The sequence below is a fragment of the Idiotropiscis lumnitzeri genome, chromosome 20, assembly GCF_059441095.1.
Source record: "Idiotropiscis lumnitzeri isolate Australia: NSW breed Sydney's pygmy pipehorse chromosome 20, RoL_Ilum_1.0, whole genome shotgun sequence".
Classification (NCBI taxonomy): domain Eukaryota; kingdom Metazoa; phylum Chordata; class Actinopteri; order Syngnathiformes; family Syngnathidae; genus Idiotropiscis; species Idiotropiscis lumnitzeri.
Genome location: NC_142410.1, coordinates 3,572,000 through 3,592,231, shown reverse-complemented (window position 1 = coordinate 3,592,231; position 20,232 = coordinate 3,572,000). Strand labels below are relative to the sequence as shown.

At 40.3% G+C, this 20,232-nt stretch overlaps 1 protein-coding gene across 1 annotated transcript in view; it reads right to left on the bottom strand.

The window, feature by feature from the left end:
- LOC148317140 (dynein axonemal heavy chain 9-like) overlaps nt 1-20,232 on the bottom strand; it is a 69,369-nt gene that overhangs the window by 34,395 nt on the left and 14,742 nt on the right. Inside the window, exons 9-15 of the mRNA XM_088285229.1 lie at nt 19,729-19,968; nt 18,750-18,910; nt 13,186-13,342; nt 11,330-11,434; nt 3,586-3,743; nt 3,111-3,249; nt 296-583 (exon numbers count right to left, since the gene is read on the bottom strand). Of these exons, the coding sequence (XP_088141355.1) occupies nt 296-583; nt 3,111-3,249; nt 3,586-3,743; nt 11,330-11,434; nt 13,186-13,342; nt 18,750-18,910; nt 19,729-19,968 (1,248 nt within the window). The remainder of the gene's footprint in view (nt 1-295; nt 584-3,110; nt 3,250-3,585; nt 3,744-11,329; nt 11,435-13,185; nt 13,343-18,749; nt 18,911-19,728; nt 19,969-20,232) is intronic.

Below are 20,232 nucleotides of genomic sequence, written 5' to 3'. Positions count from 1 at the left end.
CGGACACGTTGGACACTAATGGCCCGTTCCCATCGGACGATTAGGATGAGGAGTAAACAGGTTTTGGTGAGAACCAAGATAAATCTGAACAAAGTGCCACAACTGTAATATCTTTCTAAATTGTTCAAGATGAAATCCCATTAAGGGACTTTGTTGCTGCTTCTCAGACAACTTGTGATTGCATTTCGCAATGTCCTTGGTCTCACAAACAGCTTGCACTCTTCTGCGTTTTGAATTAATTGTAAACAAAATCAAATCCAATGCAGCGGCAATCAAGAAATTAGTTTTACCGCACCTTGAGTACAAAATTGTCCTCAGCCTGTAACTTCATGTCCAGAATAGATTCCTTCACATGCTTCTCAAAGTCCAAATCTCTTTTCCTGGGTACATCCAGAGCAGGAAACAGGTCACCGATCAATCCCATGAACACAGGCATGTCATCCGTCACAATTTTGGGGATGTTGAAATCTCTCAAGGCTCTCATCAAAACGTGGTCCTCAGCTCGGCTGGGATCAGTTCTCTTTAGAGAACCAGCAACCACCAGTACAGACTTGATGGCACGGAGACCCCAATCGTAGTGGTCCTTCGGAGAAAAAAGGACAATCATAGTTAGGAGTACACTAGTAGTGTGGAAGTTCACACAACTGGCCCACAGTGGGGATGGGATCACCTACCAGAGACTGGAAAAAGACACGCAGTTAAGAAAAAGTCAAGCGGTTTGGCTGAATGTTAGGATCACAACAGTTAGAAAGCAACATTGAGCCAGTGTTTTTTTTTTTATTGTTATCCAGCACAATTGTGAGTTTTGTAGTTGTTATTACAATGCCCATTTGTGCTACAACAGTGTACGGTTAGCTAGCGAGCTATACCATAATCGAGAGAATGCATCATCCTTGGATGTTACAATTTACAGAGCATCTTGGTGTTATTGAAATTCCCTAGTGAGGAGTGACGGAAGCTTGTTAGCTCACACCTTTGTAGGTTATCCCTTTCGGTTTCCTCATTAACAGATAAAATACATGCTCTACAGAATTTAAGTCTGGTGAATGACTTGGCATATCAAAAACCTACTTCTGGCGTCTCTTTGTTTGTTTGTCTTTGGTCAATTTTTTGGTTAATGAGGCGAACTAAGACTCAGTGAGTTTTGCAGATGAATGAGCAAGCGGCACGGTGGACGACTGGTTAGCACGTTGGCCTCACAGTGCGGAGGTTGGGGTTCAATTCCGACTCAGGCCTTCCTGTGTGGAGTGTGCATGTTCTCCCTGTGCCTGCGTGGGTTTCTTCCGGGTACTCCGGTTTCCTCCCACATTCCAAAAATATGCAAACAGTCAAGGCTGTACCCTGTTCACTGCCCGAAGACGACTGGGATAGGCTCCAGCAGCCACCCTGACCCTCGTGAGGACAAGTGGTACAAATAATGGATGGATGGATGGATCATGAGCAGATCCTTAACTTCATTTGCAAAGCTTTACTCTTTCCACCACTTTGGATAGGTGTCTTTCAAGATTGTCTTTATCTGTGGTCTTCACAGGCCATGCCAAAATCGGTGTGTTGACATTCATTCAACATCTAATGCGATAAGACAAAACTCAACTCAACAGGCCTGTCATTACATGTTCCACAACATTGTCTCAAATGAATTTTGCTGATCTTTCAATTCATCTTTTGCAGTCAAACCCAAATTCCTCCAATCTAAAGTGAAATCAAGGCAGCCACATCACAATCTGATTAATCAGAGTTCCTCAAAACAGCTGTATAATGGAACTAGTGAGCAATTAGGCCTGGGCTAATGAAATAATTTCCCTCTGTTGATGTCCATTGAAACAATATATCAGCAGTGAGGGAGATGTAATTATAACGTGAGCATTAAATCCCCCGGCAGGTTTTAATTTGATATGACAAATAAGTAACAGTATTTTAGGGACTATAAGATGCTACGAAATTTCCCCCCATGATTTCAACCACACTGATTTAATTTGATGTGGTTTATTTATGAAGTGTTAGTGACAAGCTTTAAGCCCTCAATAGATTTATCCAGAGTCACGTCGTATCTGACCGATGAAACAGCCCCGAGTCCGCCTCCATACTGTATATTCATCGGTCATTAACAGTTGGAGTGTGCATGCCGGCTGCCTGAAATTCTGAGATTTGTGTGCGTAGTGGTATGTGGCTTTTTTTTAGAAGCAAATAAAGAGGATATACACGCAAAAGTAGAACATTGAGTTGAGTTTAATACCCAGAGGGAACGAGTGCCATAAATACAACCCCCCGTTTTCTCTGTTGTTTCTTTGGAGACCGACTCCCACTATCGCAACTGACAACAGGTGCTAACGGCTAGCCAAGGAAGACTGCATCCCTCATCTCTCAAACACAAAATAAATATAGTTGCAAAGGCACTGCCATGCACGTAAATGCAATGCAGCCTGATTAAGCACGTCGGGGAATTGGCCCTTTGTGACAAAAGCTTGACTGAGAAGGCACTAAGTAGCTGTTCGGCAATTTTGGGCGGGAAAAAAACGATTAAAGGTGTTTAAGGTTATTTATTTATTTATTTTTTTAATCCATGTGTATGACAAAATATCCCATATTACAGGTGTGGGCAGACTACGGCCCGGGGGCCACATGCGGCCCGTTAAACGTTTAAATCCGGCCCGCCAAACTTGAAAAAAATTAAATGAATAAACCTTGTTAATGTTTTATTTTACAAATACTGTGGTTGTGTCAAAGATATATTTTGTTCACTTTCATTTAAAATTAAATGTATTTTTTTTTCCTCAGATGAGGTGAGGTTACCAAAACACTCCATCTGCTCCCGGTTCGGCCCTTCTGTCAAATTTTAGAACCCATTGTTGCCCGCCAATAAAAAAATTTGCACACCCATGCCATATGATAAGGTGGACACCCGTGGCTATTGATACGAAACAACTACTGAATGAGAAAATTAGTTTTTTAGCCAACTGTCACAGCTTTAAATTACGGAAATTACAGTAATACCTAAAGTTGAAAAAAAAAACACCACAAAAACAAGTTTCAACTGTTTGCTACCTCAACACTAAAGAATAATCACAAACTTTTAAGTAATCAAGATACATGTATATTTATATTTTTACCTGTTTTGAAAGAAGTTCTTTGCACAGTGTGTAGAGCGTGATAAACTTCCTCGCAAGAACACGTGCACCGATGAATCCCTCAGCTACCAACATGATTTCACAGATCAGCTCAAAGTCTGGCACCACCATCGCACATGGTCTGTGAAAAAAAAAAAAAAAAATCACATAGACTGTATGATCAGGCAACAGGATTAAATTGAATGAAATTGTCAGTGAGCTCTGCATTGTCTGATTAAATATGCGAGGCAGGTTTATCACATGCATCTCGACATCACTTTCTTTAAACATTAATTTGATATTTCTATGGCTGCCTCTATGAAGTATCCTCCAAGCGGGCTTACTGACTACTGATGATTTTGTGACACCACCGATTAAGAATTGACAAACACAGCGACCACTAGCACACAAACACTGTGTGCACATTACAGAGAAAATTTCAGCTTTTAGCGATGCTGCTTGCAGCCATTTGACTGACCTGAAGAGTGCTTTTAGGTTCTCAGGAAGCTCAGTCCTCCCAGCGTAACCAGGATTCATTGTGATGAAGATGCCCACAGTTGGGCAAAGGTTTATGTCTTCACCCATGAAATTAAACCTCTGTTTCTTGTCTCGAATGGCATCCTGAATACTTTTGACCTGGATACCAGTACAAAGCAAACACAACGCAAATATATATCAAAACGATTATGGAAATGCCTCGCTTGGAAGAGTTCATATATTTTGAAAAGGAATAGAAAATTTTAAAAATTAATTAGTAATTGGGTAATTTACAGTGTGTTGTCTTTTAAGTTCTGTCAAAGGAAACGGTGTAGTGTGGGTGGCCATGGCCAACCCGATCTCCAGACCTTAACTTCATTGAGAACCTATTAAATGCGATCCAAAAAAAAATAATGTGATCAAAAGACAGATGGATGTTTACAAGACGAACATAGCCAAGCTACTTGAATTGTCACGACAAAAATAGTGTCAAGTCGCTCAACAGTGAAGAAAAACTATCAAATTCATAAAAGCTGCAAATCAGGGTAATTTCACTAAATAATGGTTCAGGAACTCTGCCAAATTCACAACATTAGTGTTGGGTAGATATGAATGTACACTCATCGTTATTTGAAATCTGCACTGAAATATTTTTGTTGCTTTGACCAGTTGTCATTTTCTACAAATAAATGTTTTCACCCTTGCACAATTTGACAAATCGACAGCAATTAAAACACTCTAAATATCATTCTGTCCAACAAAAAATTTATGACTTTTCTAAAAGTGACTCAAAATACAAAAAAATTCAAATATCAAAATGAATGTTTGCGAAACATTTGTGCATGCTGCGGTTGTTTCAGGTCCAATTTAACATCTCTAATAATATTCAATTTATTATTGTCAGACAAGCTAATTACCATAGCTTTAAAATTATCATTATTTGATTAAATTATTGTGAGTCAAATAATACGCGTACCAATCGATGGGCCTCATTGCGTGTTCACGGTAATGGTTTGTTCAGAGTCGTCAATTGAATTATTCGAAGCAAACGAACAAATAGCCTTAAATTCATGCCAAGCAGCATGTCTGACATGTTTGACGCGACACGAGTCGGGCAAACGCGAGAATTCCCTACTTCGGCCAATTTTCCAAAGATTCACGTGAACAATAAACCTATTGAGCTACCAATACAGGACCATACGGCAAAAGAGCGTGCCTGAATTATCAGCGAGGCGGTTTGTGTATCTGGTGAGTGTATTTATATGACTGGCAATAACATTAGTCAACATTTTAGCAAAACCGCTGCAGCCGAAATTAACAACACAGTGATTGTCTGATTCACTGACTGGCACAGTTGATGTTTCTTTTTTTTTTCTGTCAGAGGAGATATTCTGCAGGAAGTGAAAGGGCCTCAGGGCCACGTCTTGAAGGGAAGGAAAGAAGGAGCAAGAGAACAGTGGCTACTGAAAAGCTGGACGAACACTGTGATCCTTTGCTTTCATGCACGAGCACACTCACACGACTCATCATGGGATAATAAAGCTGCGCTTTTTGGCGTAGCGACATTATGTGGCGTGAATGAAGGGAATTCACATATGGTGCATACACAACTTCAGCAATGAAACTCACGCGGGTAACACAAGACGAAAGTTTGCTTTGTGTCCGGAGGGAAGGCACACTAACACATTGTGGCGGCTGGGTTGCGTGGGATCTATATTTTAATGATATTCAGATGAGAATTTTGCCATGACTGTCAAAATGCTGTGTGGTAATTAGATGCAGGTGCCTATCCTGCAAAATAAAGCATTTAAAACTTAGGACAGAACAGACAACTGCTGTGAGTGAACCAGCAGCAATTGCTGATCGATTGATCTTTTTACATCATATTGTACATGACAAGTATATATTTTGTTCAAATGGTGAGAGAAGTTTACAGTGAGTGCCAAACATAAGTGTACTCCCTCTGATTTGTTTCCCCAAAATGTTGTTATATTGTAATAAACAAAATATCCATGTCGCAATGAACACTTTCCTGAATTGATACACATTATAATGGGTTTATCAGAATCAGAATCAGAAATCCCTTTATTGTCATTGTACTCAAGTGTGCAACGAGATTAGAGAGCTCCCCTCTCCAGTGCAATACAACAATAACTCAGATAAATATATAAATTAGATAAATAAGAGAATAGTTAGTGCAATGGAAAATAATACTGAATAGGGTATATAAAAACACATCACGTTGCTGTTCTGCAAGGTACGGGTGGTCGTGTGTGTGTGAGTTTAGAATGGAGATGGCTCTTGGGAAGAAACTGTTTCTCAGGCTATTGGTCCTTGATTTGATGCACCTGTAGCGCCTGCCAGAGGGCATCAGGTCGAACAGGTGTGAGTTTGGGTGGGTATTGTCTTTGACGATGTTGAGAGCCCTTCTGAGGCACTGGGCGGTGTAGATGTCCGACAGTGAGGGGAGAGGGCAGCCAATAATCCTTTGCGCTGTTTTGACTGTCCTCTGGAGCCTCACTCTGTCCGCCTCAGTGCAGCCGCTGTACCAGGTGGAGACACAGTACGTCAACAGGGTCTCGATGGACGAGTGGTAGAAGGCCAGCAGCAGCATCCTGTCCAGGTTGAATTTCCTGAGGACTCTCAGAAAGTGCAGACGCTGGCGGACCTTCTTTACCACTGCTGTGGTGTTGTGTGTCCAAGAAAGGTCATCGGAGATCTGTACTCCCAGGAACTTGAACGTGTGGACCCTCTCCACACACACGCCTTCGATGCAGAGGGGGGGCGGCACCGTCTTGTTCCTCCTGAAGTCGATGACAATCTCCTTTGTTTTTGCAATGTTGAGTTGCAGTCTGTTGTCCTCGCACCAAGCCGTCAGTCTCTGGACCTCCTCTCTGTAGGCTGTCTCGTCACCTTCCGAGATCAGACCGACCACTGTCGTGTCGTCAGCAAACTTGACGATGGTGTTGTTACCGTGGTCCGGGCTGCAGTCGTAGGTGTAGAGGGGATATAGGAGAGGGCTCAGCACGCATCCTTGAGGGGAACCGGTGCTCAGCGTACGGGTGGAGGACGTGTAGGGGCCGAGCAACACAGTCTGGGGTCTGTTGGTCAGAAAGTCCTTAATCCAGATGCGTGTGAGGGCAGGGAGGCCGAGAATGTCCAGTTTGGCGACGAGGATGTTCGGCATGATTGTGTTGAATGCCGAGCTGTAGTCCACAAAGAGCATCCTTGCATAGCTCTGCTGTTGTTCCAGGTGGCCCAGCACAACATGCAGAGCAGTGTCGATGGCGTCCTCAGTGGATCTGTTAGCCCGGTATGCAAACTGGTAGGGGTCCAGAGTGGGAGGAAGGCAGTCCCTGATGTGCTGGAGAACCAGCCTCTCGAAGCACTTCATGATGACTGGTGTGAGAGCAACAGGACGGTAGTCATTCAGGTGGACGGCGGGTGACTTTTTGGGGACAGGAATAATGGTGGACGTTTTCAAGCGTTTTAGCGTTAGACTTTAAAAAAATCTTCCAGGGTGGTCCAGTGCGAGAGTAAAATCATGGCAGGTACGATGCCATCGAGCCACATTTCTGGCTGACAATTTTCTCTTCTTTTAGATTCATTTTGTTTCTCCTTCAATTCAAGAATAAAAACGGAGCGACCAATACTTACCGAGAGCTTGTCATCACCGTCTTCAGAGTCTGAAGACGACCCCGTTGGGCCGGTGACATCACGCACAAACGGCCAATAGGGGGACCCAGCTCTCAAAAATGCAGCATTTTCTGCATCTTTTTCTAGGCCTTTTCATTTGTTTTTTTTACCAAAGTAATCATTGGCATCTTATTATTTGTACTTGTGCTTCTTCTTAAAAAGTTTTAGGGTATTTTTATTCCATGTCCCATACACTTTAAGGCCACATATTTTACACTAGAGCACTTTAAAATTGTTGAAATATACAGTGGATTAAGTATAAAATGTGTTATTGTTATTATTATTATTATTATCATCGATCAATGTACATCCTGCAGATTTGAGGCAAATTCATTTTTGTAGATTGCAGATATGCCATGGGTGTGACATCATGACGTGCATTGCATATGGATAGTCTTGAAAATGCATTATAATTTTTTTTTTTTTTTAACCGTTACTACCATCCTGACTTTTTATAGCACGTCCATGTCATGGCTCTTTATTTTATATTTTTACACCGTTATTGGTAGAGCAGACCATTTTTTCCTTTCTCGTGAAGTCATGCCCGTCTCTAAATAACTTACTCCAGTGTCGATGTTTTCCAATGCAGCAAACATCAGATTTTGACCTGTCGCATTTTCAATGATTTGTTTATTTATATATATAGGCTACGTTATTTAAAGAAAATGACAAAAGACACATTTGAGGACTAATGGGACATACAGATAGATTACTTTTTAAGGTAAAACACAATCATTTTCATTTCCGGCATTTTAAAACTGTTTACAATAACGGAAAAGAAGATCACCCATCACCTTCCATTTTGTCTGTACTTCTTCTTAAGCACAGTGTTACTATTTGCACCTGCCTTACATAGGCAAACAGTAGTCACAATTCTTCTCAGATTTAATAATATTGCGTGAGACAAATGAAAATGAACAGCAAATAACATTTTACATTTTTACAAAATTTAGAAAATGGTGTCAATTTAAAAAATACAAGAAAATTAAAATTTTTCTGAAGTACATTCAGTACCAATTAATAGCAGAATCTGAGAAATGTATCATTTTTTAGCAACCAATGCTGCCTCCTTGGGTTGGAATAATGCCGTTAAAATGGATCTACAAGTGTGGTAGAAGTGTGTAACGCAGTTGACAGCTGGAAAGAGGAAGAACATCTCCGCATGGATGAGCACCCGGCAACAGATCACTCACTCGTATTAACACAAGAGAGAGAGAGGATGGGAAAAAGACAAACTTGGTGCATCACAAAATGCAGAAGTGGGGCATCAAAATAGATGATTTTTAAAGGGTATGATTATCTCACTCCAGGTACACTTTGTGAATAAGGGGGGAAAAAGCAGCAAAATAACGGTCATTAAAATATAAGGAAATCATAATTATGGTTCAGTTGAGTATGCTTTTCTTTCACTGGTTGTTATTTAAACAGTCTTTTGTGTTTCACCGAGAAGGTTCGACTGGTGTGGGGCATCGGTTTTAGACTTACAGTTAGGGTTTCCGGCTCTATAACTGGTAAAACCAAAAAAAAAAAAAATAATAAGACAAATCCTAACATCTGCAATAAGATGGTATTCCGGATAAACGTGCATATGGTTAGTGTGATTTAACAATATTGACAATGTGAGCCTGTAATGGCTGAAAGTGAGTTCAAATGTAACCAATTTATCTTCATGATATCACATCTGGCGGCCGTCTGTTAGCATCTGCTTTTTTAATATGGGACTCACCCCACCACCTGCGCCATAGCAGACCCGACTGGTAATGGAGGACGTCACCTTGCGATGGTAGCCGTTCCCGCTTTCAGAGAATGGATTAGTCGTACTGGACTCTGCTTGCGATGGTGAGAATTTTTGCTCTGCGCTGCAGGCTCCACTGATGCTGGCCAAGCAGTGAAACAGGCTGCTGACTGTCACAGTACAGGTTTGATGCTCCTCTCTCAAGGTCTACTTCTCCACATATAAGGCACCGTGATTTATTATTCATTAAACCTTGCAACACCTAGTCATTTCTGTGGCTCTTTAAAATTCTCCACGCTCACTTGCAGGGTCTTGAAGAGAAGACTGCTTGACTTTCATTGCAGCTATAACAGAAAGGCAAGGGCATAGCACTGACTGCTTTATTGAGCAGTGACTAATGAGCCACGGACTAAAGAGCACTGTCGCCATTATCAACACCATCATCAGCATCTTTATCAGTTGGATATGATAGCGCTTGACGGTGTTCCACTTGCATGAAAGTAATGTCAAAATGGGCAAAGGTGGGATATGAATGCACGTGAGACCACAACCACATAGAAAGGCTTCTTTTGATGCGGGATTGCAGAATGTGCAATGACAGAACAGCGAGCATCAGCTGAAACACAGAAACGGCCTGACTTCTAACGGGCGAGCTAGGTCAGATGCATTTATATTTCTGGTTCTATGTGTTTCTGTGTATGAAGTGTAGGATGGTGAAAACCGGAGATGACTGGAACTTTGTGACAGAGTGCATAGACAACTGGAAACATTTGTTGTTTTCTACACAGTAGCTAGTACTGATAATGAATATCTATGTGCAACAATCCATTTATTCTTATTTTCAAAATAGTTCAGATTTTAATTAATTTTAACTAATTTAATCCAGAAGACGCATTTAGAAACACACACACAGCCTACCAAAGACGTATGTATACGTTCTTTTCACGCACGGGTGTACAGGGGAGTCTCACACAACTTCTGACAGAAAGCCAGCAAGTATAAGGATTAGCTAGAAATCATGGAAGGGTCATGTTGAAGAAGAAGAGAATGAGGATTTATAGGAGTGGACGAAGTGGAGTAGCGAAACAGTTAACCCTACAGGATTGCTTTTTGACAAAAAAAAAAAAAATGCATCCACTTCCAAGCAGGACGTCAATGATGCTTCGTTCGTGAAACAAACGAAAGAAGTAGCCATCGAGTAATGCTTTGCGTGGTTCATGTGACTCACGGCTCGTTTCGCCAGTGGCATCGAGCGATAAAAACACAGATTATGACGAGTACTGCTAAAACCACTGCCGCTCATTTAAATTTACTCTGAAAAATGGATGCTTGGCAATGCCTTGACCCCTTTTTTTTTTTACACAAATGCGCTTGTGTATATAGTTCAGTTCAGTCGTTCAATAGTTTTGTATTGCGCAGATAGATTATTTTTTTATCAAAAGCCCATATTTATGTTGTCTTGTCGATGGAGAGAATTTTTTAGATGTTTGAGCTCTCACAACAGCAAAAATAGTAGCATCAAAATTGAAATTATGCTTGAAAAGCATGTTTTACAAAAAGCTCATTTTCATTTTTTGCCCCAAAAATTTGAATTTTGATGGAAATTGACCAAAATTCAGTAAGAAGTCACATGAGTTTTAAGTTACAGTTTTTTTTAATTGGGATCATTATCCAGCTTCGGCAGACTTTGCTGATTATCTGATCATCAAGTGTCTTGTCGCAGGGAGCGATGGAAAACAGGACGGCGGCTGGCGAGGAACAGGATTGAGGACCCCCGATTTAGAGTATTCAGTTAACCTAGCATGGAAGTTTTTGGAATGTGGAGGGATGGCAAAGTACCCTGGGAACTTTATTGTGATGATAATGTGCTATAAGGATGGATGGGTTATTTTATGGATGGATGCCAAGTAAAAAGAAAAAAAAATCTATTTTTGAAAGGGAGTTCTACTTAAAGAAATGTGAGGTAGCACTCAAAGACATACTGACATAAATATGAATTTAACAAACTTGTACTTTTTGGAGTGTTTTATCAATAAGTACCGCAGACTTCCAAAAGAGGTTTTCCCACCCTTGGCACATCAGATTACTAAAAGATCCAATTACACGTAAGCTTTCTCGTTCTCTTACAGTTGAGCCAATTACTGATTTACAAGCTATTTTTTATTTTTATTTTTAAACAATACCCCAATTTGATTAAACCACTTGACATATAAGATCGCGGGGAAATGAATAAACAAGTAGTGGTGCAAAGGCCCATTTTCGGAATTCACAGACCACAATAGGAATTACAAGGTAGAACAGGACATTTTCTTACCTGTACAGCCACCACAGACAGCACATCTACTGAGATCCTGTTGAATTCATCAAAACAGCCCCATGTGCCCGTCTGAGCCAGACCTTTGTAGATGTTTCCACAGGACTGATGGACAGAACAAAAAGAGAACCAAGGAGATGGATATTCAAATGGACAGTCAGGTTAGACAGTTACTGCACAGTCAAGACCACAGAAACCAAAAAAAAAAAAAAAAAATCAGGATATGAATATATTTCTTCATTTGGGAAGTTTTAACCCCTTGACAAAGACAGTTGAAAAATGTCTGCTTTGCATCAAAAGTGACATAATTTATCAGATGACACTTCCTGACATCTGTCATAAGGATTCATTCATGTTCATGACAGGTGTCATGTTATGATTATGACAGTCTTATGACAGTCTAATGAACCCACATTCAAATAAAGTGTTAGCGAAATATTTAGCCTTTATTAAAAACTACTATTTTTCTTTTCTTTTTTATTTTTTAATCCCTTTGCCATTTCAATACAAAACCACAGCGGTGGAAAACTAAAAATATTGCTCCTTTAAAAAAAAAAAACAACAACAATAGCGGCAATAATAATAATAATAATTATTATTATTACTATAATAACTGTGATTTACAGAATAAAGAGCTTTTAGAAAGGCTGAATTTTAAACTATTCAAATAAAATAAAATAAAATTACATTGCTATATAACCATTTATCGCCAGTGGGTATGCTGGCGTCACTTTCCTAATCAGTACTAAGTGACACCAAACACTGCAGTGCAGCCGTATTTTCACTACAAAACATGCATTATTTACTGAAGAATTCAGGAAAATTATCTGGAAAAAATGCCAACTCATGTTAAAACAATCATAGTTCGTTTGACATTGGTATTAGCAATATGCATGATGTTTAAAATTGGTTGAAGTGAATCACTTCATATAACTTATAACCATAAATGAGATCTCTGTATGAGTTCCTTTTCAGCACAATAAACAAATGCCCATTTAGAATAAAAAGAACAGCAAGACGGCAAGCACCTTCAGGTGAGCATATCTTTGCTATTACAACTTGAGAGCCAATTTACTAACACAAATCTAAATAAGCGGAGAATATAACCCCTGAGCCCGTTTAATAAAACAAGAAACTGACAGCAAAATGAGCGGTCAGAATCCTTCCCACCCACATTTAACTTTTTTTTTCCAGCATCAACTTCTGAGTTGTGAATTGTCCTCTAGGGAGTTGCTGGAGCAAGATGAAGGAGGCAGCTGACTTCTCTCCAATTACAGGCCAAAGGAATCCTTTCCTGACGCAAAACAGAGCTGACTGGAGGATTGATTCAACTTGTGAGCGTACGAGAATGCGTATGTGAGCGAGTAAGTGAATATGAGAAACAGTGCCTGTTTGTCGAGCCTGTTCCTCCCGGAGTATATTAGCACTTCTCTTTGACACCTTGCTGGGATGTGTATAGCCAGGGGTGCTATATGCCTGGATACTGTAATGATGCACCTGTCTGGGGAAGCGGGCGGTAGCGGGATAGCAAGATTATGTTTATGCCGCCTTTGACCACTCTATATGCAGAAGGTGTGCAGGAGTATACATGAGTGAATAATAAATCAGGTAGCAGCCATGGTTGAGGGAGGGCATTTTGACAAGACTCGGTGAAGAAATAACTGTCAGGTTGGAGCAAATCAGCGCTTCTTCCAAAGGGGGGATGAAAAGAGAGAAGATGAAAAGAAAAGGGTGGGAAGATGGTTGACACCCTGAATGACAAAAGCGTACCATACTGCTGACAGAGACAAAGATGGGAAGATATAACATGAGGTGGTTGAAATGTAAAAGCCAACGGCGAGGACTTGTTGACTCACCTTGTAGTCCATTTGCTCAGAGCAGTTGAATACATAGACCATGATGCCGAGCGCTCGCCCCAAGTCTTTGGTTGTTTCCGTCTTCCCTGTTCCAGCAGGCCCTGCCGGAGCTCCACTCATTGTTAAGTGCAGGGACTGAGTTAGGGTGATGTAACATCTACATGTAAGACAGAAGTGAGATTAAAAAAATACATATACCACAGGAAGAAAGAACCAAGTCAGTTACTAATGCGTCTCCTAGAAGAGTCCCCAGTAGAGAAAAGATGAGGAATCTATTATTTTATTTTATTATTGTAATTGCGTAGCACATTATTTGTGTTTATTTTATTACCGCTTTGTGTAGAGCAAGGCTGTCAAACTCAAATACACAGTGGGCCCAAAAGTCAAACTTGAACAAAGCAGCGGACCAGCATTTAATTTTTTTAAAATAGAAATGCAGATTTTTTTTTCTAATTGAAAAGTGGTTTTATTAATGCAATACAATGTTTAGTTTTTAAAACTACTATTATCATTTTCAATATAAATGTCATGTAGAATGTAAAATGGTATCGTAGTCATTTGGTCTAGCTCGCGGGCCAAATATAATTAAACTGTGGGCCAAATTTGGCCCGCGGGCCAGAGTTCGACACCTATGGTGTAGACCGGTAGAGCATCCATTTCTGTAATAAGTTTCACAAATAAAGTAATGGATGTATGTAAATAATGGATATGACTTCACAAATGTCCTTCTCGATGCTTAGACAACACGCCACACACGCGCTCCAAAATCTTTTCGTTAGCAGAGTGGAAGCTGTTTTATCTACGGGAACGAGGGGGCCAATGAATTTAGAATGGAATAACAGCTTCAATAACAGGATGGTGTAGACGCCGTGACAAAATCCTTGTAGGAAAATTAGTAAAAGAACCTGAAGTAAAAACGATGGATTCAGTCACACGAAGAAAAAAAAAATTCAAATTATATTCCAGCCATGTCAGTACAAATAACAACCCCCTGACATTTGTATTCTTATGAGCAAAATAATTTCCCTGTGTTTGCTGAGAAGTCATTGTGCATAACCTCATTATATGATAATAGAATCAGCTTCTGTGCTTTGATTAGCATAGACGCTGATTAGCAATAGCAGTGATTTCTTCTCCGACCCGACCAGTCGGGACTAGCAAAGAGTCGGACGATTTAATATCAATAAAAACAGCAGCTTCGTGGATGTGAACTGATGGAGACAATCAACACAATATTGATCGGGGTGATAAACACAATGGCTTGAATTCAATCCCAGTGGAGCCGTGATTTTAATGAGTGGCCGGTTCATAAATGAGGTATGGAAGGGGGGAAATATTGGAAAGTAACGAGAGAGACTGAAAATGCGAGAAGACAAATGATCCCATCTGTAGACAGTGCATCAACCAAATTTGAGTGCCAGCATACTTTGCGGCACTCTTGTGAAATATGGGCAGAAATCTCACATGCTGTCATCTCAGAAGATGGACTTTGGCTGTTTTTGAGGACATTCTGAAATAAACCGCAATATCTGTCTGTGTTTATCTGCATCTGCTTTGTGTGTGCATGAACAGGAAAGTAAAATATTCCTGACATAATGCTGCGGCTTTCAAACTCCTGCGGTAAATATTGACGCACACACGGTGCCAATATCATTCCTGCTGTTATTGATTGAATAGCGCGATTGCTTTCGTCTAATGAGACTGCGACAGCACACTAAACTGATAGTGGTTTTGTTTGACAGTGTGAAAACTCTTAAATGCAAACAATAGCAGTTTTCAACTGACATTTTCTATCCGGGTTTAACAGAGAACTTATTACTGAGAGAGAAAATGGCAAACAAATGTTAACTTTATATCAAAAGGTCGTAAAAATTTACCTTTTTATTATTATTGGTTTTTTTTATCCGGTCTCACACAAAATTCTGTATTCTTATTTATTCATCAGCCTTTTATTTTATTTACATCTAGAACAGTCATGGGCAAACTACGGCCCGGGGGCCACATGCGGCCCGTTAAATGTTTTAATGCGGCCCGCTAAATTTGAAAGAAATTAAATGAATAAACCTTGGTTTTGTTTTATTATCTAAATACTGTGGTATGTCAAAGACAGATATTTTGATGTAATGCTTTTGTTCATTTTCATTTAAAATTAAATGTTTGTTTTTTTTCTCCGATGAGGTGGAGTTACCAAAATACTCCATACATCTGCTCCGGGTCCGGCCCCTCTGTCAAATTTTAGAACCCATTGTGGCCCACTAATCAAAAAGTTTGCCCACCCCTGATCTAGAACAAACAAATCAGGATACAGCACCTTTTGTTTGAAGCGGCCCATTTTTCAAGTGAGCAAATGTATTTAAATGCGACTGGTGGTTCAAGTTACTCAGGTGTTGACTTTGCATTGATTGCTTGATTAGATAGTGCTTGTTTTGGTTTTGGGTTTCACCAGTAAAAACTGCATTTGCTGTTAAAAGCAAACCATGACTAGGGCTTGCGCGGCTGCATCTGGAACAGGCTCGTTCATCTTTATTTATTTTATTGAATTCATTCCAAAGACTAAAAAAAAAAAACATGTTTGAAAACAAGGAAAACTCATTGGATGAAGCTTCATCATGCAACAAGACAATGGCCCAAAACGAAAAATTGTAAGGTCTTAAAATTTCTTTATACTCCCACGGACGACGTCTGCACGCGCATCACTTTGCACATCACGCAGTTCGCCTTCACACTTTCGCGTTATTTTGAAAATGTCACGGGGTGTCGCTACGGCTGATACTGGCTAAGACGCCCCCAGGATGTAGTTTCCTCTATAATATGGCCATTTCCAGTTGGCCTTTCTACTTTGCCGAACAAAGTGACCGCGACAACAATGTAGATCGTGACTGCTTGGAGAAAGGGACCTAGATGATTAGATCAGTCATTTAATTGTATCACAATATGGATCAACAAGGCGACGGCAGCGGCGGCGGTAATATGTGGGTGTGTAGGTTACTGTACGCACACACCGCCAAGTTAGCTTTCTTTGCAGGAGCAACGAGCAGCGGTTCCTCTCTTCCATGCTTATAAATAAATGATTTTGTGTCGAGGAACCTATCCGGCGAAAGCCATTGACGTCATTGCAGCATGTGACTAAACGGACCACAAGAGAGAACCTATGCGCAGCAAGCATTTCTGACGTGTGCGCATCGTGTTGCAGACATGTTGCCCCCGTGCGGCCTCTTTAATTCAATTTTCAGTTTGTCCGTTATCATCACTTTTGTTTTTTTTCCAGTGCGCCGATTCGCTAGCTGACAACCAATCACAGTCATTTGTCCCTACAGCCTGACCCGATTCTACAAGCTGAATCGGGCGGACACGCCCCCCAGACCACCCTACAACGGCAAATTTACGACGTGTCGCGCTAAACCAAACGGATGCTGTGTACCAACGTCAGATTGGTGTGTTGAGGCCTTTATACTCGCCAAGACAATCACCAGACCTTAACCCAATAGAGCAGAGGTGTCAAACTAATTTTTGTCGCAGGCCACATTGTATTTATATTTTCTTTTGAGGGGGGCTGTCATGACTGTTAACCCAAACAAACCTATGATCACCTCATATTACATATACATGACAAAATGATATATTTTTTTTTTTAAATCAAAGGTCAGAAGAACAGTTCTATTATTATTACATTATTTTAAAAGAGGAATTGGTAAAAGTGAAATCAGTTTGCAATTTGGGTATTTTAGCAAGAAACATGAAGTCGAAGCACATAATTACCTTTTGCAAAAATGATAAAGTGGGACAGATTGGGCCTTGCTGTTTCAATATTTTTGGAGGGGACAAGGCCTTTCCATTTTTAAGTGTTCCACTTTTTTTTTCTTTTTAGTGGGGTATAAATCCTGTTCAATGGATGTACTGCATGTTCAAATGTTCTGGGCTGTCAAAAGAATGATGAGGTACATGGTTTTCCCTGCAGTGCAAAAAACACGCTTTTAGCAGTTCCTCAAGTTATGGATTAAATCTTGAGACAAAACGCCCCTTAATCCACGATCCATTATCAAAACGAACACTGTGCCTCCCGGCAAGGGCATGCAGCATATGGTGAATTCTTGCTACAATGCCCGCTGATCTGGCCATCAAAGCCCATTGTTTCTGCTTTAGTCTGGCTTCAAATAGAATACCGGTCAATCTGGCAGATCTGGAGATGCATAATCACACTCTGCAGTTTGCCAAATGGCTCCGCGAAGCAGGTATTTATCTCTGTGTTGTTAAAACTTTATCAGGAATCAAGCGAGAACAGGTGCTTGGGAACAAACTAAATAATGGTCAAGTTCCTCCAGGTGAGTGGATCCAAAAGCTTTTGCTTGCCACGGATGTCTGCTGTGATCCATGAGAAGATTACTGGAATCTTTTTTTGTCTTGGTATTGTGCATCAACCAAAAATTATAAATTGGAATGACACATTATCATTGCATATGTAGTAGGAGTATGTTGAGATCATGTTTATATTAAAGTAGACATTCAGTGCATTAACTCGTAAACGGACGTCACTGGGGGTGAAAGGTTTCTTTTCTCGAAGAAGTGTTTTGGTGTTTGTGATTACTTGCATGACGGATAGCGCAGAAATATATTCTCCCTCCGAATCGGTTTGTTTTTCTCTGCCAAATATTCATATCTTCCATTAAATCTATCATCTGATTGCAGAATTTTACTTTTTCAAAGCACAAGCTCATGGGAGAAGTGATCTCCTGAATGTGGGTGGTGTATTGATTGATTGATTGTTTCCAAGATAATGCTATAATTAGGTTTTGCTCATTTTCTATAAAATGTTAACATTTTTCTCAACCATAATAATGGTAATAAAGCATTGCATTCATTTAAATGCACATAAAATAATATTGGAATCTCATTCGGAAACCGGAAATGAAAAAAAAAAAAAAAACAATAATTGGAAAATTTATCTTTAAGATTTTTATTTAAACCAGTTTACCAACTAATCATAACCATAATCACGTGGGTACATTTTTAGGACGTTCACAGGTGATCATTTTTAGCCCAAGCTGAACAGTTGAATTTCATATTCAGATTCATGTCCGAAACAATCATTAGATTGTAGTTGTTAAAGGGGAAGTCAGCTTAAAAAAAAAAAAAAAAAAAAAAAGTAAGAATATGTTCGATACAGCTCCTCTGGTCTAAACATGGCATTTTGCTTAATATTGCTAACGTGGAATGTGACTTAATCAGTAAAGTCCACCTGTTTTTGTCCAGCATTTTGTTACTTGCTATCGACTGAAAATGACTTCACAGTAGCGCTGGCCTCAACGAACGACCAATCACGGATCCGCTTCAGTCAACAGGTGAGCCGTGATTGGTCGTCATTTTCAGTCGACAGAAGTGACAAAATGGCCGCCCCCTCAGATGGCTAAAAACTAGTGGATTTTAATGTTTAACTCATATTCCACAAACGCAATATTAACTAGTGAGTGCCATGTTAAGACTCGTGATGGCACATTGGACATATTTCAAATAATTTTTTGTAGGTTGACTTCCCCTTTAAGCGGGGATTCATGACACAAACGTACCTGTCTGTTAGAGGCGTGATGACTAGTCGCGGCGTGTTGCCAAGATACTCATAACAGTAGCGGAATTGGGCATCACAGATATTTGCAAAACAATGCCTTTCCTTCTCATCCCATCGGTGCCTCAGCTGTGAAAGCCACACAAATGCCTGAGAATTCTCCACCTGAAAATCAAGTGACAACAAAGTGTTTGTTAAAAAGACCAAAATAATATATTAATAGTCGTCACGCTGCATGAATATATTGGATGCATTATTCTCCGCTAGTTTAGGAATAACCTATTATAGAGAAGAGTCTCAATTCTGCTTTAACAACTCAAACATTTACGATGTAAAAAGCAGAGAAAACAAGTGCTTTCCTGTGGATCACTGAACTAATATTTACTTGTCTAACAACCATTTCTGTGAAGTTCACTATTGGATTCAACAGTGCTAATCGTGTTGGTCCGGCACCAATATCTTGTTTGTTTATGAGTTTGTCTTGTTAAAAGACCTAATTCAAGGCCATTTCTTTTTCGGAACACGGTAAGGCTATGTGACCTTGTCCAGTATTGTGATTTAAACAGATCTAGGATCCCTGGTATGCTATAAATAGACCCAGTATGAGAAACAGCTGCATGCCGTAATGCTTGCTCCATCGTGATTTACTGTGTACTGTGACTTGAATTCAGTGATTTGGGGCTTTGTCCTCTATGGCCCTGAGACCCAAGAAGAAAATTTCTCTTTGGGCCAATTTCTGACTTTGGTCGTCAAGTGGAGGACACCCTGGACCGTGCTGGGCACATTTACATTCCCACCTATGGACAATTTAGAGTCTTCATTGCACCTAATGTGGAAGAAAGCTGGTGCAAACTGAGAAAAGTGATGCAGCAAACAAGCACTAGGAAAACCTCAAAGGTTCCGCTGGATATAAATTCTGAAGATTAATAACTACAGCAAGCCGAGATGTACTTTCATTTTCCCTTCAACTTGCTCCACTTCACCTTCTGCGCAATCATCTTGGCAACCACATCTCTGGCGTGGACGTCGATAGTGCAGATGGTCATGACCTTCTGCCGATCTCCAGGCGAAAGCTGGCCAATCAGCATGGAAATGAGGGTGTTAAGCTGAGACACCTGTTTCTTAGAATACTCCTTTAGAGCGCCGTCGTTGCCTTCCTCCAGACGGGCGAACGCCATTCCCACGTCGGATGTCCACCAGATCTGAGTGCAGGTAAGAGCAACCTGAAAGCAGACATTAAAAATTTGTTTTCTAAAGCCTGCCGTTTAAGATCACATTCTCTGTATGTCCGGGTGAAAAAAAATAGCAAATGAAGGTGAAACATGAAACGCAGCTTTGCCAAAATAGACGCAGTTTATATGAACATAATGTATGTCCATATGCTTCATGCATAAAAATGGTGCTTTTACGGGTTCTCCTCATTCCAGACAAAGGTAATAAATAGCCCCCTTGAGTGTGTTTTTTTTTGTTTAATGAACCACTTGGGA